This window comes from Ruditapes philippinarum, unplaced genomic scaffold (assembly GCF_026571515.1).
Source record: "Ruditapes philippinarum isolate M1 unplaced genomic scaffold, ASM2657151v2 ctg8378_1_1_1_1, whole genome shotgun sequence".
Classification (NCBI taxonomy): Eukaryota; Metazoa; Mollusca; class Bivalvia; order Venerida; family Veneridae; genus Ruditapes; species Ruditapes philippinarum.
The window spans coordinates 1,889-24,058 of NW_026855631.1; the positions used below are offsets into that span (position 1 = coordinate 1,889).

At 30.0% G+C, this 22,170-nt stretch overlaps 1 protein-coding gene and 1 long non-coding RNA gene across 2 annotated transcripts; both read left to right on the forward strand.

The window, feature by feature from the left end:
- Window positions 1-2,691: 2,691 nt before the first annotated feature.
- LOC132743959 (thrombospondin-2-like) lies at window positions 2,692-8,290 on the forward strand. Its single transcript, XM_060732561.1, has 7 exons — window positions 2,692-2,797; window positions 4,233-4,298; window positions 4,556-4,673; window positions 5,207-5,320; window positions 5,663-5,836; window positions 6,574-6,744; window positions 8,211-8,290. Exons 2-7 carry the CDS (start codon window positions 4,269-4,271, stop codon window positions 8,288-8,290), a joined length of 687 nt encoding a protein of 228 aa, XP_060588544.1. The 5' UTR covers window positions 2,692-2,797; window positions 4,233-4,268.
- A 572-nt stretch (window positions 8,291-8,862) lies between these two features.
- Window positions 8,863-16,323, forward strand: LOC132743958 (uncharacterized). Its single transcript, XR_009627641.1, has 4 exons — window positions 8,863-8,994; window positions 9,594-9,690; window positions 15,331-15,494; window positions 15,643-16,323. It is a non-coding gene; the product is annotated as an uncharacterized LOC132743958 (long non-coding RNA).
- The last annotated feature ends 5,847 nt before the right edge of the window (window positions 16,324-22,170 follow it).

Consider the following 22,170-nt stretch of genomic DNA (forward strand, 5'->3'; position numbering starts at 1 on the left):
GTAAAATTTAATGGCATAGTAAGTCCTTTTCGCCTTTTAATGCGCATGCATGTATGTGCCTTGTAATGAAAAACACTTCTTTCAAAAGAGAAAACTGTGTTGCTAGCTTTGAAAATAAAAATGTTAATAACAGCGACTGCTGAAATAGTTAGTATCAAATATATACTAATTATTTCTGTTCGATAACCAAACTAGTGGCTAAGTTGAGATTCTTAATATTCATATACAAACACACTGTTTTAATTGATCTTCCCTTATCAGTTTCATTTTTAATGTCATTAAGGCCATAGCAATACATGAGTTTAACTCGGTTAATACTTAGTTTACAATTATAAGCTAAGATTAAATAGTTAACAGGCATATATATACAAATCGTGCCGCTGTTAAAATTGCTCAGCTCTCTCTCCTTAGGAGAAGTCTCTTTATTCTAATACCTGTCTAATCATTTTGCTCCTGGATATTGTCAGTAGCACAATAAAGCAGGATTATTATTCTGTAAGTACGAATTTACCTATTTATTTAGTTATTGATTTCTATTTGATTTTTCTTCACAACTTTTATTTTGAAAAAATATAAACACAGTGTGTACAATTCAAAAAATAAAATATTGTATTCAGAAATATTGGACTTTTAAGAATGCTTTCAATAAATTTATATAATGTCCATTTAATTGTGTTCATCTTTCGTTTTCTGTATTTTTTATCATTAATATAGATATTGCTTTTAAATATTGATATTTGATGTAATAGTTTACTGAATTAGAAACAACATACCTGACCGCAAATTGATACATAAATTTTAGTATATTACACTCACACGATAATTGTTTTTATGAAATTCATGTCATCAATGAAATAATGAATGTACATTTTAATGACTTAGATCAGTTAAACGCTCAATACTGTTGCATTCTTGTTGAAAATTATTTACTTACTATCAAAATAAGGATCAATTTTAGGATCAACATTAATTGTTGGATAAACTGTAGAAATGCCAATACCTTGTAAAATTAATAAACATAACTTTATTCTAAAAGTTCATTAACATGCAATTTCAAGACAAATTTTGTTGAGTTAACATTAAATATGAAACTTTAAGTATAAAAATTGACATTATTAGAAGTTTTTGATCTCATCCTGAAATTGATCCTGATCCTTAAAGCTTAGTGGACATGGGCCTGGACAGTTGATCATTTGATATGAAATCTTATAATTATATCCTGAATGGATTTTTATCAGTTTTAGTACTGTTCATCATAATGAACAAAATAAAATTTGGTAAAACTAATCATTTGCATGTATCTTATTTTCTTTTTATTAATAACAGTTGGTAGAAAGAAGCACATTGATCTAAATATTTGATCACCAAAATATAACTTTCAATACATTGAAGGTCATTCAACTATTTATATCTCACAAAATTTAAGTAAACTTTGTTATAATTACAGAGGAGAATAATTACAAAAGAGACCTGGTTAACTTAGAGAACCATGTTGCTACTATGTAAGTGTTTAATATATTACTATGTTGAAAGGTTATCAGAGTTATTTTTTTTATATTTTTCTATTGATAAGTGCTGTTTTTTTATAAATAACGGGTAATCACTATTGAAGTAAAACCAACCAAATTATCGAAGAAGATGCATTAGGCGTATTCCTCAAACATTTGATCTAGAAAATTGCAAATCGACCTTAACAGATTTAATGTTATTGTTTCAAAATTCTGGAATGAATTTTAAATATAAACTGTCTGTGTGAAAAAAGATTATGCATTTCGACCGATAGAGTAAATATTGTGAAATCCTTCTTACTTGAACATAACACATGATGTAAAGTTGAGTAAAATTATCCATTGCAATAAATAAAAAAAAATATCAGGGAAAGGACCTTTAATTTTTCAACAGTCTCTTGTATATTATAATAGACAAATTAATTCTGTAACTGTACATACTATACAACGATGTTTGATAGCTTTTATTCGATAACGTATTGAATTAACAATAACAAAACCTTTTTAATAGATGGCATTAATGACAACAAAATCTATAGTATCCTCAGTTAAATAAACGAAATACATAATTAATGGACAGAATATTTATGAAATATTTTGAAATAAATCCAAGGCATTTAAATTATTGACAAAGTATATAACATAACTATACCTATTTTTCGTATTTGCTTTATTCAGACATTTGTAAAGTTTTGCTGTTCAGTGTATCAGCAATTAGTGGATTATGTGAGTTTACTTATTGTTAAAATGAGAATATAATCAGCACTTGAATTATTTCATTCGAATGCATTGATGGACAAATGTAAGTTGACTGACAGTATTTTAAAATATTATAAAATGTTCAACACCTGGATTCCTTGTTCGTATCAAGACAACCGAAGGAATATGTATATATTAATTATATGCGGTTAAAAACATTATATATTTACATTTTTTCTCTTAAAAACATTTTTGGAATAAGTAAAATGACTTTATTCTTATCATTAAACAATCCATGATTGGATAAGGTGCGTTTTTAGTGAAACTTGTTAGTTTACATAATTAAATAAATGAAATCATGCACATTTTATCACATGGTAAAATGTTACTTGTTAAAGTAAATATACAATGGTTAACATATGGTTTATTTATTGCAAATCAAGAACATTTGGTGCACATTCAACGTATTTTTGTAAACATAATACAGAAAGTAACTGATATTTTTTCCAGTATCCATCGAATGTTTCAACTGTTCTAATGTCCTCAACGTGAGCGAATGTAACACAACTGTCACATGCAACGTTGGACAGGTACCACTTTATACCTGCAAATGTATATTGCTAAAATATAGTGTGATAGTTTATAGTGCATTCAGGGAATTCTTACAACTGTATCATTGATTAAGATACAAATACAGATCACCAAGTAAGGTTTCTTCAATAAAAAACAAGTAATAATAATAATAATAAACTAAATAAAAAACAACTACAACAAACAAAAGAGAAGAGAACACAACAACAAAAACAACACAAAAAACAACAACAAAACAGTGAATTATTCACAAGTGAATTGTATGTGCTATATACAGTTGACTCTCGATAACTCGAAATCCAAGGGACTGGGCATTTTTACTTCGAGAGAAACGGAATTCGAGTAACGTGGATCTGCCGCCATTACGTTGACATTCGTACATGTATATACATGTACCTGATTGAATGTGCAAAGAAGTAGGTTTGTTATTGTTTATAGCGGCAATGCTGCAATATTTAACCGTTGAAATGACTGTAAATCACTTACAAATACAAATAATAAATGAACAAAAATATATTATTCAAAATTTAATACATGTATACTAAAAGTGAAATATAAACACAAGCATTCGTAGCAATGACATAAATGCAAGTTTGTCAGTATCCATCAGTAATGCACATGCTTTTAATACGCACTCATGATAATTCATTACAATAAAAGCACAATAACACATTTATTTCAACAACAATATATCTAATGTTTGAAGTAAATTGATCATCGGACGAAAACGAAAGTAGCAACTATCGTGAACCGGAAGTACATATTAATGTATGCAATATGACGGAAAATTAATTATAAAAATGCCATTTACGTTGAAAACACACATCAATACCTAGGCTGGTACAATTAAATTAATCAAATCTTAATTTACTTATCTAACTGTTAAAACCAATTAAGTCCTGAAACCGATTAAAGCCACTTTCACGACGTGCTAATAATACATGATGACCGGCAATTAAAATTACTATGAAACGTGTGAATAACGAGTGACATCATCTCAACTTGATGTCGCCGACCTTTGATCAGTCGGCTGTTTTCACACTTCGACTAATTGAGATGAAAATATGTTGGACTTTAATTGACGGGACCAAATTTTCTTTTCGACTAAACAGGAGTCTCGGTAAGTCAAAATTTGACCTAAGCGGAGTTAAAATACAAAGATAAAGAAGGAAATTTGCCGGGACTTTAGAAATTCTTCGACTAACGCGGAATTTTGAGTAAAACGATTTTGACTTATTGAGAGTCAACTGTATTTAGAAAGACATAATACATGTAATATTTCAAATGAAGTATTATACATTTTCCTGTAACTATACATATTCAAATAAATCTTATCCATTTGCTCTTACCAGCATTGAATAGAAATTTAAAAATACTTTCATAATAATATTATTATTTATAATTTATTTTAAATTATAAAATTTTTAATATCAGGTATGCTACAAAAGTCATGGAAATACCGGTCAAAATATGTACGATTTTGGATGCGCTGACAAACCTGTAAGCTTTTTAGACATGTTTCTCACTTTTAAAAATGATAATTATATCCCCTAAAAATTAATATATGACTATATAGACTTTAATAAAATCAATGTGCAATAACAACATGTCAGAGAGTAAAACGATTATTGGGAACACAATCATTGTTAACTTGTATTCTAGTAAATCCTTGTTATCTATTTCTAGATTCGTTTGATAATCACATAGTATCACGTTTTATCGGATAACACTCATTTAACCTGTATATTATTTAATAGAAATGTGCAGAGAGCAGCTCACAACCACAAACTATATCGGAGCCATTTCAAGCAGAGTCCTGTTTTGAATGCTGTTCTGAAAACAATTGTAATAAACATCTGTGTGAAAAACTTTCCGGTAAACTTTTGTTACCTCTGCATGAAACAAATCTTCAAAAAAGCCCTAGAATAAACTGTGAAATCATAGTAGTTAAAACTAACTAAACCTTTAAAACTAATGCTAACAAATTAATTTTTACTCTTATCCTTTCGTTATTAAAGATATTCTTTAATAATAAATATTTAATAAATATATGATACATTAACGCTTTAACATTAAGTTGAACGTTTATAAGACTGGTATCTATTAGTATTACATTTCCTGTATTTTGTGCTGTTTTGCTGTGAATTCAATAACTGTACTTGTAATTACATTCCTTATAACTGTTTAGCGTCAAGGCAGTTCATATCGAAACCAAGTAGAACTATCTAACCTCACATATGAAATAAAATGCTTCATTCATATAAATTGATTAAACATTATATATCAAAATGCAATTTTTCTTAATATCAATAGTCGGTATAATCTGCTTTATTCAATCAGAAAAATGAATTGTTAAAAGTTCATATCCAATTGTCTCTGTATGGCTGTATTTACTTTTACTTTAACAGTCTGCAGAGACGAGTTTGTGGAGTGTGCTCTTCTTAACTCAAAAATCAGCATTTGTTCAGATATCAAAGAGGCTAAGACAATTTGTCGGAAATACTGTAATCTCTGTCATATTGGTTAGTATAAATGTGTGATTCTTAGGTAATCGTTGTATAAAGTGTGATTCGTTTTTGTTTGTGTTTTAATAACGTATAATCAAAGTCTTATAAATAAAACAATTTAAGTCAGTAGTCATCTTTGTTTTAATTAAGTTAAAGGAACCAAAGTTTAGTGTTAAAACTTGCTTAACAAATAGATGCACTAAAGATAACTACTTTTTCAGATACATGTAAAAAGCCGAACCAGGTCTTGATGTTTAAATAAAATAAAATATTTTCCCAAAAGATAATATCAATACATAACCAATATATGATTTTTATCGCAAATAAGTTGAAACTCAATTATATTTTTATATCCAGTTGACGGAAAATGGTCTAAGTGGTCGGAGTGGGCAAAATGTGACGTCACCTGTGGAAATGGATCACTCATACGTTATCGTGAATGTGACAGTCCGGCACCTAAACATGGCGGCATTGAATGCCCCGGGGACGGTATTGATAAAAAACCATGTTTTGCCATGAATTTATGTCCTGGTAACTATATATTGATTTGCAAAGAAAGTCAAGAAGTTTTTTTACGTTTTTGTTTTCAACTTTTATGTGTGTTCTTCTTTCATCACAATTCCTTTTATTCATCAAACTAAGAACAATAATGTGACGTTTATTAAAACCCGTACCACCATCATCAGATGATAATGCCAGGGGATGATGACAAACACGAAATTGTTTTTCTTCTAGTAATACCAATAATCCCAATCCTGTTTATCATTGGCATTATGCTATGTGCAAAATTAACAATGTAAAGCTGATCTCGTTTTACATAGATCCCTATGCATTGTGTGGAAATATTCATCTATGGTTAGCGTCATTTCTTATTATTTATCTTCAAAAGAGTAACATGTACCATGGAATCTAAAGTATGAATAACACATATGAAATGGCAGTATTATAATTATACTTTATGCATTAATTAAGTAAAAACTATCACCGGCATGAAAGGCCAAAATATAAATGTCTTACAATAAGAATATTTTGTTTGTATTTACTTACCTACAATAGTTTTGAAAAGAAAAAACTTTTACGAAATGTAAATCCCAACCAAATAAAGGTCGAAAACAAACGAACGATTAACACAAATTGTTATTTCATAAAATGACTGGATTTAAATTATTTACCGATGCATTACCTTGTAATTAAAAATAGTTTTGGAAGAACAAACAGTATGAATGCATTTTTAACAATTGCATGATTATATTACTATAATGTTACAGTGCACGGTGGCTGGAGTTTATGGGAAAATTGGGGGACGTGCTCGGCCACTTGTGATGTAGGAATGAGAAGCCGGAAACGGTTTTGTACCAATCCACGTCCGCAACGTTTTGGGGACCACTGTTTTGGTGATAGCATTGAAGATGAATTGTGTAACAGGGAATCTTGTGCAGGTTATTTTTTGGTCTTATCCTTCGCAGCACCAACACAGTATTTATCAAATGACGACCTTTCAGCTTAACTGTTGGAAGTGCCCTTCCGTACATTATTTCAACTACTAACAACAACTGAGTAGAACTAACGGCGTTGCATAAGCTAGCTGGATAGCTTTCTTGATATTGAACAAATCTAAACTTATGTTCGGATTCGAACCCATAATGATAGTGATTGGAAAGCAGCATCCTTAACCATTCGGCGACGGAAGCCATTCAAATTAACTATATGAGTAGTGTGTTTAAGGTTTGCTTTACTATGTCAACATTTTTAAGAAGTTTGATTAAATGTTGTTTCATTTCTTCTGTAACGATTTTGAAATGCAAAAAACATCACTGATCTTTTCAGTATGTTATTTATATTATGTTAATAGAAATGTATCAAAAAGGTCGAGACTCATATTTCAAAATTAACTGTTACAGTATCAGTAAAAAGCATATTTTTTATACACCCGAAGAAACTTCGGAACGTATTAAGGCATGGCGTGGTTTGATATTAAAGAGCAACTTTTTATCAATTTGATTGAGTTAGGTCCCTTGATTGTTTTGTTTTTTTCTGGTATTTTCGTTGTTGTTGTTGTTTTTTTTTTTCGCAGGATCACTTTTGAGGTTATTGTATTTTTATTTGACATGTTAGCATGCTATATTAAAAAAGAGGTATGATTGTCGATTCAATCAATATATGTGTTTATTGAAAAACATATGCCACTTTATGTATCACACTTTTCTCAAAAGTTTAATAACTTTTGAACGATTTCAATGATTATGCTAATAATTCCTATGTTATGTCAGCATACGGGGCAACCGCGAAATAGTTGATTTTTCCTGTAATTAATGAATTATAGTAATTAACAAATGTATGTCCCTTTATGCATGCAAACAAATAAATTTAATCTTCTATTGCAAATACTTGTCAGATGAAATATCGTAATTTATGCTACGTAAAAGTTTAATATATAACATATCGCAAACTAATTATGGATGTAAGCTCATGAGTTACATGAATTTGAAGTATCGATATTCATATAATTCTTAACGTAAACACAAAATTATGCACTTTAGTCAAGAGCAAACACAATGTGTAATTGTATATTTGTTTTTATTTTTATCTATTTTTAATGACATATTTGAAATTTGTTAATATTGAGCGTTAGGTCTTGTTGGATGTGCGGAATATCATTGTATAAGTAACACGTCATATATGTTGTCTATATTTCCAGTATATCCAATCATATGAACAAAACACCTTGGCATAAATAAAAACGATCAAATATATTAATAGAAATATATATAGATATAGTTTCAAAGTTGCTCAAAAATCATTTATTTTTTGCTGTTGCTATCAAATTTTTAAGCAGATTTGGTCCGAGAACTGAAATGTTTGTTACAATAAGATTTTTCTTATTGTTGTTTTATATGTTTAAAAGTTAATGGTGGCTGGACCGAGTGGAATCAATGGGGACAATGCCCTGTTTCATGTGGCGAATATGCACATATTCAAATATAATTAATTTTTACAGTAATTGCATTTAAAAATTCGGTTCTTAGTTAAGACTGTTACGTGTAGTAAAATCTATATAAAATATAGTAATAATAATAATATTAGGTGCAAACGTATTGTTGCAATTTCAATTTTCGAATTAACTATTATTTGTTTTTTAAAGATAATGAACGGTCTGGGACACATTGAGTATATAAGTTCATTATATTATAAGAAAAGTGCACGTGCACGCGAAAAATCAAAGCAATAGACCCTATTTTATTTGAACAATATCGGACACTCATGACTGTATTTTCCATTTGTTTTATTAAGGATAAGTAGTCGGTCACTTGTATCAAAATACTAGTGTTTTATTCAGGAAAACCATTTAAGTGACGTGACCGCCAATAATTATATTAAACAAAAATGTGCAGTATGTTTTGCTTTATTCACTACAGATTATAAAAGAAGTACATACAGCTTATTCTGAATCTTTCTTTTGAAAACAATAATTGGTGATTCTTTTAAGCTAAGTAGATAAAATATATCCAAACATTAAACATTTGGAAATAAGCATGCAGACATAAATGTTCATTTCAGATGAAGATTGTTTTGCCATTAAAAAGCATAGGGGAAAACTTCCAAGTGGAATTTACAATGTACGTCTCTGGAATACAAGTCGAGTTATACCTGTGCACTGTGACTTTGATACAGATACGGGAGGATGGACGGTTGCTCTATATTTCTTTTGTTAAAATATATCTATATATACGTATTACATTAATTTCTTTCTAAGCATAACCTTATTACATTTGTATGTTGAGACACGCAATATCTTAACAATTTGTTATTAATTTTGATACGATAAATAATAAAAGACAACACAGTTGCAGTGTAAATCAATATTGCGAACATTCAAACAAATGATTTAGAATGTTTTAAACTTCACATCATTAGTGGTACAGAATATAGTTTAGCTCGATTGCGTTGAAAGCTAACAGCTTAAAGATATACTCACGAATATGTTCCTGGCACCAATCAGTAATGAGAATTTTATGTCACGTTTCTTGCTCAAAGAAACAACATCTTTCACCAGGCAGGGATACGCGGTTACAGAGCCTTAGGTTACTTATGCGCCACACGTCCTCATTATTGTAAGCTGTCTCGTTTATACCGACATAGATACTTTCATATAATTCACCAAATTAAATGAACTTGCTTATAAATGGTGTTGAAAAGTAATTTATCAAAGCCATGACATTTTGCTTTGGATTTTTCATTTTTGCAATAATTCCTGGTACAATATAACATTCATGTATTATTCTTTCAGGTGTTTCAATATCGATTCAACGGCAGCGTTGATTTCTACAGAAACTTTAGTGATTATGAAAAAGGATTTGGTTCTTTAGACGGCGAATTTTGGTTAGGTGAGTACGTGTTGAATTTCTTGCCATACAGTTGTTTGAATTAATTTCTGATGGCTTTTTCAATAATAATTTTTATTATATTATCACCGTAGGGAACGTGTTACAGTATCGCGTTTTTCGGTTACAGTATAGAATTTTCAAGATGGAGGATTAATTGTTGGGAGGACAGGTAGGTGATTTTTATTCCGGTCCATACTGCAAGTAGTTTAGTTTCTAAAAGATGTTTTTTGTGCTTTGCTTGTAAGGAACAGAATCCGGTATCTAGTCATATATTTCTTTAGACCCTGCACCGCAGATTTATCGCTATTTTGTCTCATAAATATGCATATTTGACAGTTTGAAAATTTGAATCGAGAGACCAACACATTTTTCTGCAATTTCGACATTATTTATGCATGCCTTTAAAACGATAATCTGCAAAACGTTAGTCCTTTATGTTAGGAAACGTTTATAAAAGTAAATGACCAGTTAAACCTATTTTCCTGCTCGTTAAATGCGTTTAAAAAATAAACAATGTTACAGTATAGAGCGAGGTAATTTGTGCAGGGTTACAGCATAGACCTAGCGATTTATATCCGATTTTGTTACAGTTTATACCCAGATTTCTGTTACAGTTTAGACTTCGATATTTTCTATATACTAGTATACTTGGTAAAATGTATGAATGTTACATAGACTTTTAAATCTCTGTAAGCTTATTGGCCCGATGGCTATTCGTCCGTCTGTCGTACATATGTGTGTGCAATCTCATCCGCTCAGTAACTACTTGACTAAATGTGATGAAATTTACATGACTTTCTACCAATTAAGTTGTTCAAATGGTTTCGGTTGCAATCGGGGATACGAAAACCCAAAAACATAGATTTTGAAAAAAGGCAATGTTTAAAGACCCTTCTCATCTCGAACCAAAAGCATTCAAATCAAATTATGATCATGGCGTCATTTCGAATGCATTTTTGTTGAAGTTACGATTATTTGGTCATTATTAAATTAAAAGTCGTTTATCTTTATTTCACACATCCTGTATTGCAGTTTTCAACTTTCTGAAAAAGAAAATTAAAGAGTATAAATTAAGGTCAGACAATTACAATATTTTCTCTAGTGAGTCTGATGGAGGTACATAATAGTGGTTGAGTCGGGATAAGGCCTTCGGCTTCAAATCATCTTTCATTTACTGCTGTAGTTGAAATCCAATCATGACTTTGGATTCTTTGCTAGTGAGGAATCTATCGAGCTAATTTACGGAAGGTCTAGGTGGTTCTAGTCAGGTGCCCGGTCGTGTCTTTAATGTTTCACAAAGGGTATCTGGGGTCTTTCTTTACACTAAAGCAGAAATGTTTTCACATGACTTCAGTGTCGTTGAAACTTAAAATCCAAAAAAGCCAAACGTAACAAAATAGAGTTAAAAAAGAATCCCTAAAGAAATTCCAACACAACAAAATTGAAAATATTCATAAACCCTTTTAAATACTTACAAAATACATTATGGTAGATGGAAATTCCAACTTAAAATAAAATTAAAGGTTGTAGTATTGCTCACTTTAATACTGTTTAATCATTCTTAGGGTATTGCCTGCCTGTTAATTGTGTCTTTTGACAGGTTATCTATGGTATGCAGGCTTCATGACCTCCGATCCCCTCTCAAAATTTTATTTTGTTTAGTTTCACTCATTGTATTCTCGTATAGGGCACACGCAATTTTTAACCTGGGGGTAATATGCCGCTTTTCACAGAATGGCAATAACGTGTCACATTGAAGGTTCCGTGATAACCGCCATATGAACACATCCAGAGATGTTAAAAAATCTGAAGTGTACCAGTTCATGTTTAATGTGAATTCTGCTAAAGCCGGTGCTAGGAGGCGTGGACGGTAGCTTGCAGTTACCACTGCCGTCCATGAACAGGTTTAATCAAACTGAGACTGCAACATCTTCATGTTTTCCGTGTTAGACTTCTGTTAAGGATTATGTTTTCTCTATTTTATTACTAATAGGCATTTTTATAATGTGTAATGATATCAAGCAATAATCTTTCTTCTCTCAATACAATTCAATAAAAGTTACTGTTGTTGTCGTGAAAACAGTCCTTACTTAGGACATTACTTATTCTGCAAAAAGTCTCAATCTGAAAATTAAAGTAAGAAAAATAGCAAACTATAACTTTTCTGCTGAAGAAAAAAAGTAATACAGCCTTTCAAGAATGTATTAAATAGAAAGGTATGAGTTATTTCATAAAAATAATGGATACACGAACTTTGTTTGAAATTTGGCAAGTATCTAAACTGTAACAGAAATCTGGGTATAAACTGTAACAAAATTGGATGAAAGTCGCTAGGTCTATGCTGTAACCGTCAAATCTGCACATTTATGAGACAATATAGAGATAAATCTGCGGTGCAGGGTCTGAAGAAATATATGACTAGATACCGGATTCTGTTCCTTACAAGCAAGGCACAAAAACAGCTTTTAGAAACTAAACTACTAGTATAGTATGGACCTGAATGAAAATCACCTACCTCTCTTCCCATAAATAATCCTCCATCTTGAAAATTCTATACTGTAAACGAAAAACGCGATACTGTAACACGTTCCCTACGGTGATTATGTCAGTTTGTATATTAGTATCACATTTTTCTTAAATGAACAAATACACTCATTTATACAACATATGTTACTTTTACATGGTTTTGTCATGATCTTTGTTTTATTTTATGCTTGTTTATGTGCAGTTAATTTCCAAAAATGAAATTTACAATTACAATTGTGTTATGCCAGACTTACTTATGTTATTGTCATAAACAAATTTAACTCACAAAGAGACATAAAATCGTCATTCTAAATGTAAAGTAAACGTTATAACTATATCGTCTTTATTATAATATTGCTGTTATCAAAACGTTAAACCGGAAACCAATGTGTATCAACATGTTATTCTTAGAACAGAGGTCGCTCAGTGTTGCTGTTTACAATGATTGCGTCCGCTTGAGCGGCATCGTTGCCTATGTAAATATTACCACGACAAAGTCAACCGTCAATCGGTTCGTAATTATATTACCGTCATACATAAAAAATTAAGAATGCAAACTGTCTCAAATGAAGAATATATACATGTGTATAACTCGGTTTGTTAAAATTTAAGATTGCAAAACAGTTTTGGAGGTACGTTGTACATTTGTTTTAATGTACCAAAGATGGACAGACATTAACACTACATATTCACAAGATTAATAGATTCCAGGACAGACATTAACACTACATATACACAATATTGATAGATTGCAATCCACACCCCTCCCCTTTTATATGAAGTATGTATGAAATCGGCTTGAATTCTTACTTACGTGATATATCATTTCGGGGTTTATATGCATGTACATTTTGTTCAATTGATATATATTTATGCTTGCACTAAATCGAGCTGCCGTTTTACATTATATATATATATATATAGTTAAGAGAGTAAAGACAGTAAAGAGAGTGCTGATCATGTCTTGATATTTATTTTTTAATCAAAATGATACACATGTGAAAATAGTTTGCATGTTTAGAAAATAAAATGCATATAACCAGTTTTAATAAAACAAATATACAATAAAGAACGTGTAACAGAAATTACACTTCTATTGTAACTTTTCTTATGAGAAATAACTTGCACATCCTAAAGATATATAACATGAAATAAAACAAATATATATTCATGTAAAAATGATATAACGGATCAAGAAAAAAAGATATGATTCCGATTAAAATATTGTCATTTTAAACTTAATTCATATTCGAAAAGTGTCATATTAATAAGCATGCTTGCGTACAAATCATAAAATAACAAAATTAGCATATTAGCAATCCGAACAACATATAAGACGAACTATTGGACATTCCCTTACTTGGAAATACATATGGAGATTTACAATAAAAAATAATTTCATGTCCTCCCAATTTCTGATCTGAAGGCCACACTTGTGTGTGCTGTAAAGTTTAGAAATAGAACTGCCGCAAAAATCATTCAAATGAGTAAAAGTTATTAATGTCCCAATAAAAAAACGATTTATTAGACAAATGTGATTACGTCAGTGTATAATATCTACGAAAATGACTTTCTTTCTCGTACTTTAACAAGACCATCTAATTAAAAATACAGAGAGTCTGTTCAAAATTGCATAGAATTTGTGTTTATTCATTACGATAAATAACAAATCTTACTGATTGGCTGACTATGGAATTGAAATACATAAACATGTAACGTTTATTATGCAACCAAAAAACTTCAAACTGTATTTTACAAATGAGATTGTATTTGTTTAAAATGCATAAAAATTAGTTAAACATACAATCGTTGTTTATCGTATATCCAAATATGACACACTTGAAATGCCTATATTCATGGTGAATCAAGAAAAAAATATCGTGGCAGTTATCTTGATAATGTATAAAGAAAAATATATTTATATTAAACCCACTCTCCACGAATACAAAGGAAGCAAGTATTTTTATATCTGTTTTTATTTTAATATAATTTATTTTGACAAAAAATTTACTTTAGGTTTTTGCACATTTTTATTTGTCCGTGCGATTGAAATTATATTAAGTCAAGGAAGAACTCCGAAAGTGTTTGTTTTGTGAGAGAATTGGAAGATTGAGGAATCTCTCCTACTTAAAACATGTTTTTATTGTCCTAATAATAAACAGTGCAGATATTGAACATAACTTGCCTGAGTGGAAGGTGAATATATGTAGGTAAAAGCAGGTTTACGACCCATTCACAGTGCCAGTCGTACTTCGTCCATAGATATCTTAACATCACTATCGGTTATAAATTAATGATTTTAAAACATATTGACGTTGAAGAAAATATAAAATAAGCGTATGTATGTATTCATTATCAGTGATCTTTTCCTTTTAAATGATAATAATGATTTAATGTTCACAGTTTTTCATTATTTTATTCGTACACAAACTACACATATGCTGTTGATTTTTTTCTCTATAAAACAAGTCATTGACTCCAGATCTCAAATTCACTGGTTATTGTGAATCTATGGGAATGGTATTTCTGAAAAGACAACATTTTACAACATAATTATCTTCAATTGTTGCGCATTGTAAGATGCGATGTGATATTGTGTTTCACATTGTGCCAGGAAGACTGTTAATATCTGTATAATAAATACTTGTATATACAAGGTTTAGTATAGTATAAACATGTACTAGCTGATCATGACCATCTCTAATTGGACATATAAAATGATATATTTTATAATGTTTATATCATGCTTTTGCTGTTTTCTTTATATAATAAATTATGGCATCAGCCGCCATGTTTACGTTCATTATAAAATCAAATATGTCTGCATAGGTATTTGACGTATAAATAATTATAGTGTTTTTGTGAAAGTCTAACTGGAATTGGAAATACGGATATGTTTACTGTACTATGTAAAATTTAAAATGTGGGATACTTATTTACTAAATATAGGATAATTCCTTAATCTATTAGTATAATAACAACACAACAAAATATGAACTCCAGACATGAAACTGTTTTGAAAAAAAACTTGTTTTGTATTCCCTTAGTCACACAGGTATACATATGAGCTTGCATTTTATCAGATTTTTCCAAAAAAGAAACTTTTTAATACAGGCCTTGAAAACATATATGAAATGGTTTCCCGAGGAAAAAAACAGAGTTGAGGATGGATTTGACGGCAGCTGACGGAACATCTGCATACGAAACATTTCAGAACTTTAAACTCGGTGAAAGGCCGTTTTATACTCTTCATATCGACAAGGGAGTCGGAACTGCAGGTATTCATTGTCATCGTCGATTCCAACCAAATCTAATATGTACAAGCACACAAATATTTCTTATTACATCATTATCATTAACAAAAAAAAGCAATGCAAAGAATAGTAAACTGTGTATCGCTGGCTTACATTATTGTTTTGTTTTCAGGCGATACACTTGGTTTATCATATCACAATGGTAGAAATTTTTCAACTTTCGACATGGGCCATAAAATCTATTGCGCTATATCGGACCATGGTGGATGGTGGTATGGTGGTTGTGCTCACGCAAATTTAAACGGTGAATATGTTACTCCTGGTACAAGACGACCTTTCAATACGGAAGGTGGGATGATATACAGATCATTTAAAGGCACAGAATCACTCAAAGTCTCCAAAATGATGTTCCGGCGGGTATAAATGCATCCTGATCCGATTTCTTAAGGAAAAAACAAATAATATATTATTTTCAAACCACTTATTGTTTCTATGTAAGTGACATGTAAAACGTTATTTTAGGGCAATATTTAACAGCTGTTCCTTAAGAAAATTGTATATAAGTCTAGATACTCGATGTGCACAATGAAACAAAACATATTAAGTATGCTTCCTTGTTATATTAGAACTTGTTGTGAAACTTTTTTCCCGCTTTTTTTTCAAGCAATTTTGATTGTGCTTAGAATAGATGGATATCGGCGTATTGTATATTTGTGATATGTTTATCAGGCTTTTTAAAAAACCTGTCAAATTAGGTTGTTTAAAAAGAACGGGAAAAATCAGAAGGCCTTAAAAATTATCAATAACAACCTGCTTATAAAAGCAAACATTATTATGCTATTTAAATATATTGTCATCGTATCTAAATAATAAATTTGATGAAAATAGATCTTTTGTATAATTTGACAATATTAGCAGTTCTTTACTACTATTTATTCTTACATTAGATTTTGCATGTATACATTCACAGACGCAAAGGTTTGAATTGCACGATATGCAGTAAATAAATAAATAAATAAGTAAATAAATAAATAATCAAATCAATTACTAAATGAATAAATAAGTATATATAATAAAATATTAATAATAATAATAGTAATAATAATAATAAATAATAATAATATTAAATTTATTTTCTTTTATACAACTGCAAAAATGAAAAGAAAATCTGCCTTTCAATCTTGAATCCACGATACTTTCTTTCCAAGGTATCAATTAAGAATCCTTGTCTTAAAGTTTTCAATATTATAGATAGCTGCTAGGTCGTTTACAACAGCATAAGCTGGTATAAGTTTATTTTATCTGGGGAAAAAATTAAAGGGCATATAAGAGAGAAGTGCACTTTTATTCTTTTCTTTTTGTGTTGATTTCTATTACTAAAAATATATGAACTTGTGATAAAACAGGTATGACATAAACACTGTCTTGCGTGACACCTCGGAATGTTTCTGCCAAAAGAAATATTATAAGCAACACAATTGAAAGAAAACATTTTTACAGTGTAGCTATACGATATGCTAATCTACGTTTTTCCACTTTAAAAAAAAGATAATATCACTTTATTAAGACATCATTCTATGTATTCAAAGGATGAATTTTAATCATTTTCCCGGCTTGAAACTAGTGATTTGCATACGACCTCACTTAATTTATGACACTTGAAACACTAAGTAATGGTGTATTAACATCTTTTTCACGTTATACTAGTTGCACGGTTACGTAATTAAGCCTTGCCGATTCTAATTTGAATCACCAGTTTATATATTGAAACCTAATAATACCAAGAAGGGAATTGTGTATATATGAAACAATATATAAGGAAAGTTTTATTTTGTCATAGACAATTAACAGTTTACGTCTTATAAAATAATTTCACAAGAGCCTTATTTGTTTACTTACTTAAACGTGTTCGTCAACAATAGGTAAGAACGAGCTTTCATCTTTATTTATATATATATTAGTTAATGTATTGTTTCTGCTTCCAAAATTGGCAAATGATTGATTTACGAGAGTTAGTTTTGGCAACTGTATGTTCATGCTGCCTTATGCCATAAGTAAATGTCAGTAGCTACAGTAGTTACACACCTACTTTATTGTTTGTTGCAGGTTTATATTTTTCGGACAGACCCGTTCAAACAAAGGAAAGTCCATTATGATGTTTATCTTTTGCACGAGCACAGGTCTGATCTTGTCAGATAGACCCGTAGATGTAAAACACGTGGACATATATACCTGCTTATGCACAGACAAAGACATCATTTAAATAATAAGAAATAAAATATGAAAAAAAAATAGAATTGATTATCAACAATTTTATTTTATATAAATGAACTTAGCGACAATTTCAACAACCCTGTATTAAATCTTGAGATGAAAAAAATATAATGAACAGCATATCAAAGTTAAGATTTATTTAATCGCATCATTTTTTCAAAGTAATGATATTCTAAGCGGTTCTTCGAGCATTAATTAAGTTTACAATATGACAACTTATGAACTTTGTTAGTCCAATGGACTGATTACGACAATCATATCAAATCACAAAATGCAGAACATGCGTAACAAAGTGGATTGGTCTACAACAGGCACATTTTCCATAAGAGTTTCAATTATCGATAAAAACAATAGAAATGTAACAGTTGAATATTCTTAAAAATATTGCTTGATAAAAAAAGTTTAAAGCGATTTAGTATGAATATTTACAATATGATGAACAATAATATTTTGTTTTAGAACACATTTGTATCTGCTTAAAAGGATAATTGATTTCAAACTTGCCAACAGTATTTCTGATGTCTGATACGAAATACTATTAACAAAACTGTTTATTGTTTTACATACCTTCCATAACAGACCAATTCACTTTTCAATTTACAAATTGCATCAGACCTGTATGAAAATGGGATGTTTTATAAGTACTATTTTAAAAGATGTACAAAATGATCATTTATTGGGTTTTTACATGTAGCAAAATGCATGAAAGTAGTACTTTGAAGAATTGCTATTCAAAATGGAGTTCGCGCCGAAAATGTGTATCATCTAATATCGAATATCATTCCATTTTGGTTAAGAAATAAATGTTAAATATGCTTTAATATCTCTTTAAAGTTACAAATTAAGCTTGTTCAAATAAATCTGATGCAATCAAAATTTATAGATTTATATTAATTTTCTTGATCGGCATCTACCATTTTAAAATCTTTGAATTTTTGTTTTGTTAAAAAGATTTAAAATACATTAAAGTCGTGATTAGTGCAATCTAAACAAACACAAATATGTGAGAACTTACAAAAGAACATTTATTATTTCAAGCCATGATTCGTTTTCTGTTATCCTTTTGTGATAATATGTAAAACTTCAGCATCAGTACTTATGTAAAACTAGCGTCTTGCTAAGACGGCTTATGCAGTTCAGTCTTTGACAACGACATGCAGGAAATCAATCAAATCCTTAGCACGTGCATAAAAAGAGAAATTCGTATCATTTTATAAACAATAATTTGCGATACAAATACTTCTATGAAAAAGTGTGTACTAAACTTACATGCAAATGATATATAAATTATGTCAATTTGTGACACAACAGAAAAAATTACACATTCCTTTTAGTGAGCTCCACGTCTTGAAAAATTAAGGTTTCTTGATTTCTTATTTATGAGAAAGCAGTTTAGAGATTGTTTATGTACTAATAACAGCTGCCATGATTAGTGTTTAAGGAATGCTTTGTTTATTTCCGACACAAGTGAACTAATGTGTGATATTGTCTTGTTTGTACATATAACACATTTCGCGAAATATCCGCCGCATCGCTTTCATACGAAACATATCTAGGCGTGATTTAAAATGAGTGCATTACTATACTAGCATTACTTCTTTAAAATGTCCTTTACACGAGCTGAAGATACACCAAATAGCTCTTTGTTAACTTCTAAAATAAAAATAAATCTTTTGACAAGAAATTTACGGAAAATGTTTAGTTTTATATCACTAATTTAATTAATGCATGTTAATGTGCTGGACAATGTTGAAGACGATGTGTAAGTATATTTCATATTTTAATTATCAATTATTTTGTTCATTTTTATCTAAAGCGTCAACAATGGTGTATCTTTCTAAATGGATTTCTGTCAATGGCTAATTGAATTCTTGGAAAAAGGTTTTGAATGTACTGTACTGGAAAATATCTTGTCTCAAGGGCCACATGGTGAAACGCATCCGTAATTAATCTCTTGTTTCTATCGTATATAAGTTGGTTATGTACTTCAACTTCTTCAATGTCGTTTATTTCTTCTCAGTTTTACTACAAGTTATGTACGTTAAACTATAACAACAATATTTAAAATGACAATAATAACATCACAGATGTCGAAAAAAAAAGCACCATTAATGTTATAACACACTCAAATCACTTCCAACAAGTATAAAACTAATTCTTTATGTTCAACGTAAATATAACCTAACGAATTTTACAAATGAATATGTGACAAATTTTTCAATTCTTGGAAAACACTAAAATAAGGTTTAGTGTACCTTTTCCGCATTTTTCAGCAGTCGCCATGACAATAGATTCTATTACATTCGAAGTATTGAACAGTTACCATAGAAACTGACACATACGTTACATATCTTTATCGTATGTAATATGTCCGATCAAACCAAATTATCCGTCGACATTAAGTGCATCGCAATGGAATATTGAAATTAAATGTTATCATAAGATAATGTGCGTTCCAGTCGTCTATCTCTCATAAGAAAGGATACCATTGCTGACTCGTCATAAATTATCAATCAGGTCTGCAAGAAATTATAAACAACAAAGTATGTAAATTTTGTTTTCGAACTTCTCTGCTGATCTGTTAACATTTGTTTTTCAATCCGAGTGTTTAAATCCTTAAATTTACCATTATATGTGGTAGATGGATATTTTAGGCACAATTTCTTTTACAAATACATTTACATTTGTTAATGTGACTTTATGTATGACATATTGAAAACTTGACCATTGGGTATTGTATTCAAGGTAAAACAATATATCATTATTTTAACCATACTGGCTTTTAAGGGGCGTCCGTTGCCTAGTGGTTGACTTAAAAAACTACCCCCTCACCACTGTGGGTTCGAATCCCGGCAGGGACTTTGGATTCTTTCATGTGAGGAAGCTATCAAGCTAGCTAACGGAACGTCGGTGGTTCTACTCCGGTTCCCGTTCGAGAGAAGAAATACACACCTGTGTATGTTGATTGATTGACCAAAAACGTTAGGTGCAGTCATACATTTTTAGGCTAATAAAATAGGAAAACAATCTAAAATGTGTGTTGTTCATATCAATATCTGAGATTATTATAAAACACATTGCTATAATACTCTGACGCCGATTTCAGTAATTGACTATAATTACGAAATCATGTACACCCAAGTATCATTTTACAGTCTGGAATTATTTGTTCTGTTAGTCGTAATGGTATACAACAATTTAGTCATTATATTTGATAGAATACAAGTAACAATGTCTCATATGTTGTGGTATTAAATATACAATATAAATAAATATATTGTTATTGCATGCCGGACAACCAATTTTGATACAAAGTGGTGTATTGTACCCCCCTATGCACTAAGCAAAACAATTGAATTTTGTTCATTTTTTTCGCGTGACAAAACAGCATACATATAAAAACATAATAATGATTCCATTCAAATTATACCCATGATTTCAACGACTGATTTGTATATATAGTAGCGTATTGTTAAACTAATTGTAAAACATAGTAAATCGAACATTTGGAATATTTTTATTTTTATTATTTATTTTTTATTTTATTTCATTCATTTTTAATATTTATATTCGACGGTTTTATGTAAATATTGGCTATATAAATAAAAACCTAGTTAAAGTTCACACTTATTCAATATTATTCAGGTCTTTGAATCATATACTTTATTCTTTTGTACATGTCTTATAAAGAAAATGGAAGTATTTGCTTCAATTTCTAAAGTAATTTTGCGATATGATTATGAATAATTACAGGTTGTTTAAGGGCGTGATCTATGCAATTCAAAACGACGCATGCTCCCCTTTGAAACACTCTGACAAATCCAGGGTGACATTTTAACATCTATTTACTTAAGGGCAAGAAGTATAATAGAAATATTGAAGGACAACGCAGGGCCAGATAATAACTGGGAATTTAGCAACCCGATTTTTTACTACCATTCTAACATTTGATGTGATTTAATAGCGACTCTTATCTGTCTCTTCTATCCCTGATATTCCCTCAAAATAATACATGTTTATTATTGTATCTCTATTCTGTAGGTTTAGACTTTGTTTCACTCTGTGTACCTTAAATGTCATCAAATAACTTAATACTGGGAACAAATTAGAATATCAAGGCTAAGTATGCTTTAGTCAGTTTACCCAATTCCTATTTATATGTTTCTACATTATTATTTCACATACAGGCGGAAATAGCCTTTTCAAATGGGCTTTTTAAATTGTCTTTCACAACAGCGTCGTCATTAATTTTTATAGAACTCGGTGTTATTACGCGGTTTGTTTATGTTTTTTTTAACAACAATGTTCCTTCTTTTTGAGTAAAGAAACTTACTCCTGGAAATTTTAAATATGTTTACCTTTTCAACTCGTTATTGATTTTGGAAATTTTCTTTAATTCTATTCCAGGTAAGGACGACATATTTTG

Bases quoted from the DNA above. Each gene is read 5' to 3' on its own strand.
- LOC132743959 (XM_060732561.1), top strand. From the start codon at position 4,269: ATGTACGATTTTGGATGCGCTGACAAACCT. The intron at 4,299-4,555 runs GTAAGCTTTTTA...ATTATTTAATAG, and splicing joins TTGGATGCGCTGACAAACCT to AAATGTGCAGAGAGCAGCTC. The intron at 5,837-6,573 runs GTAACTATATAT...ATAATGTTACAG, and splicing joins TGCCATGAATTTATGTCCTG to TGCACGGTGGCTGGAGTTTA.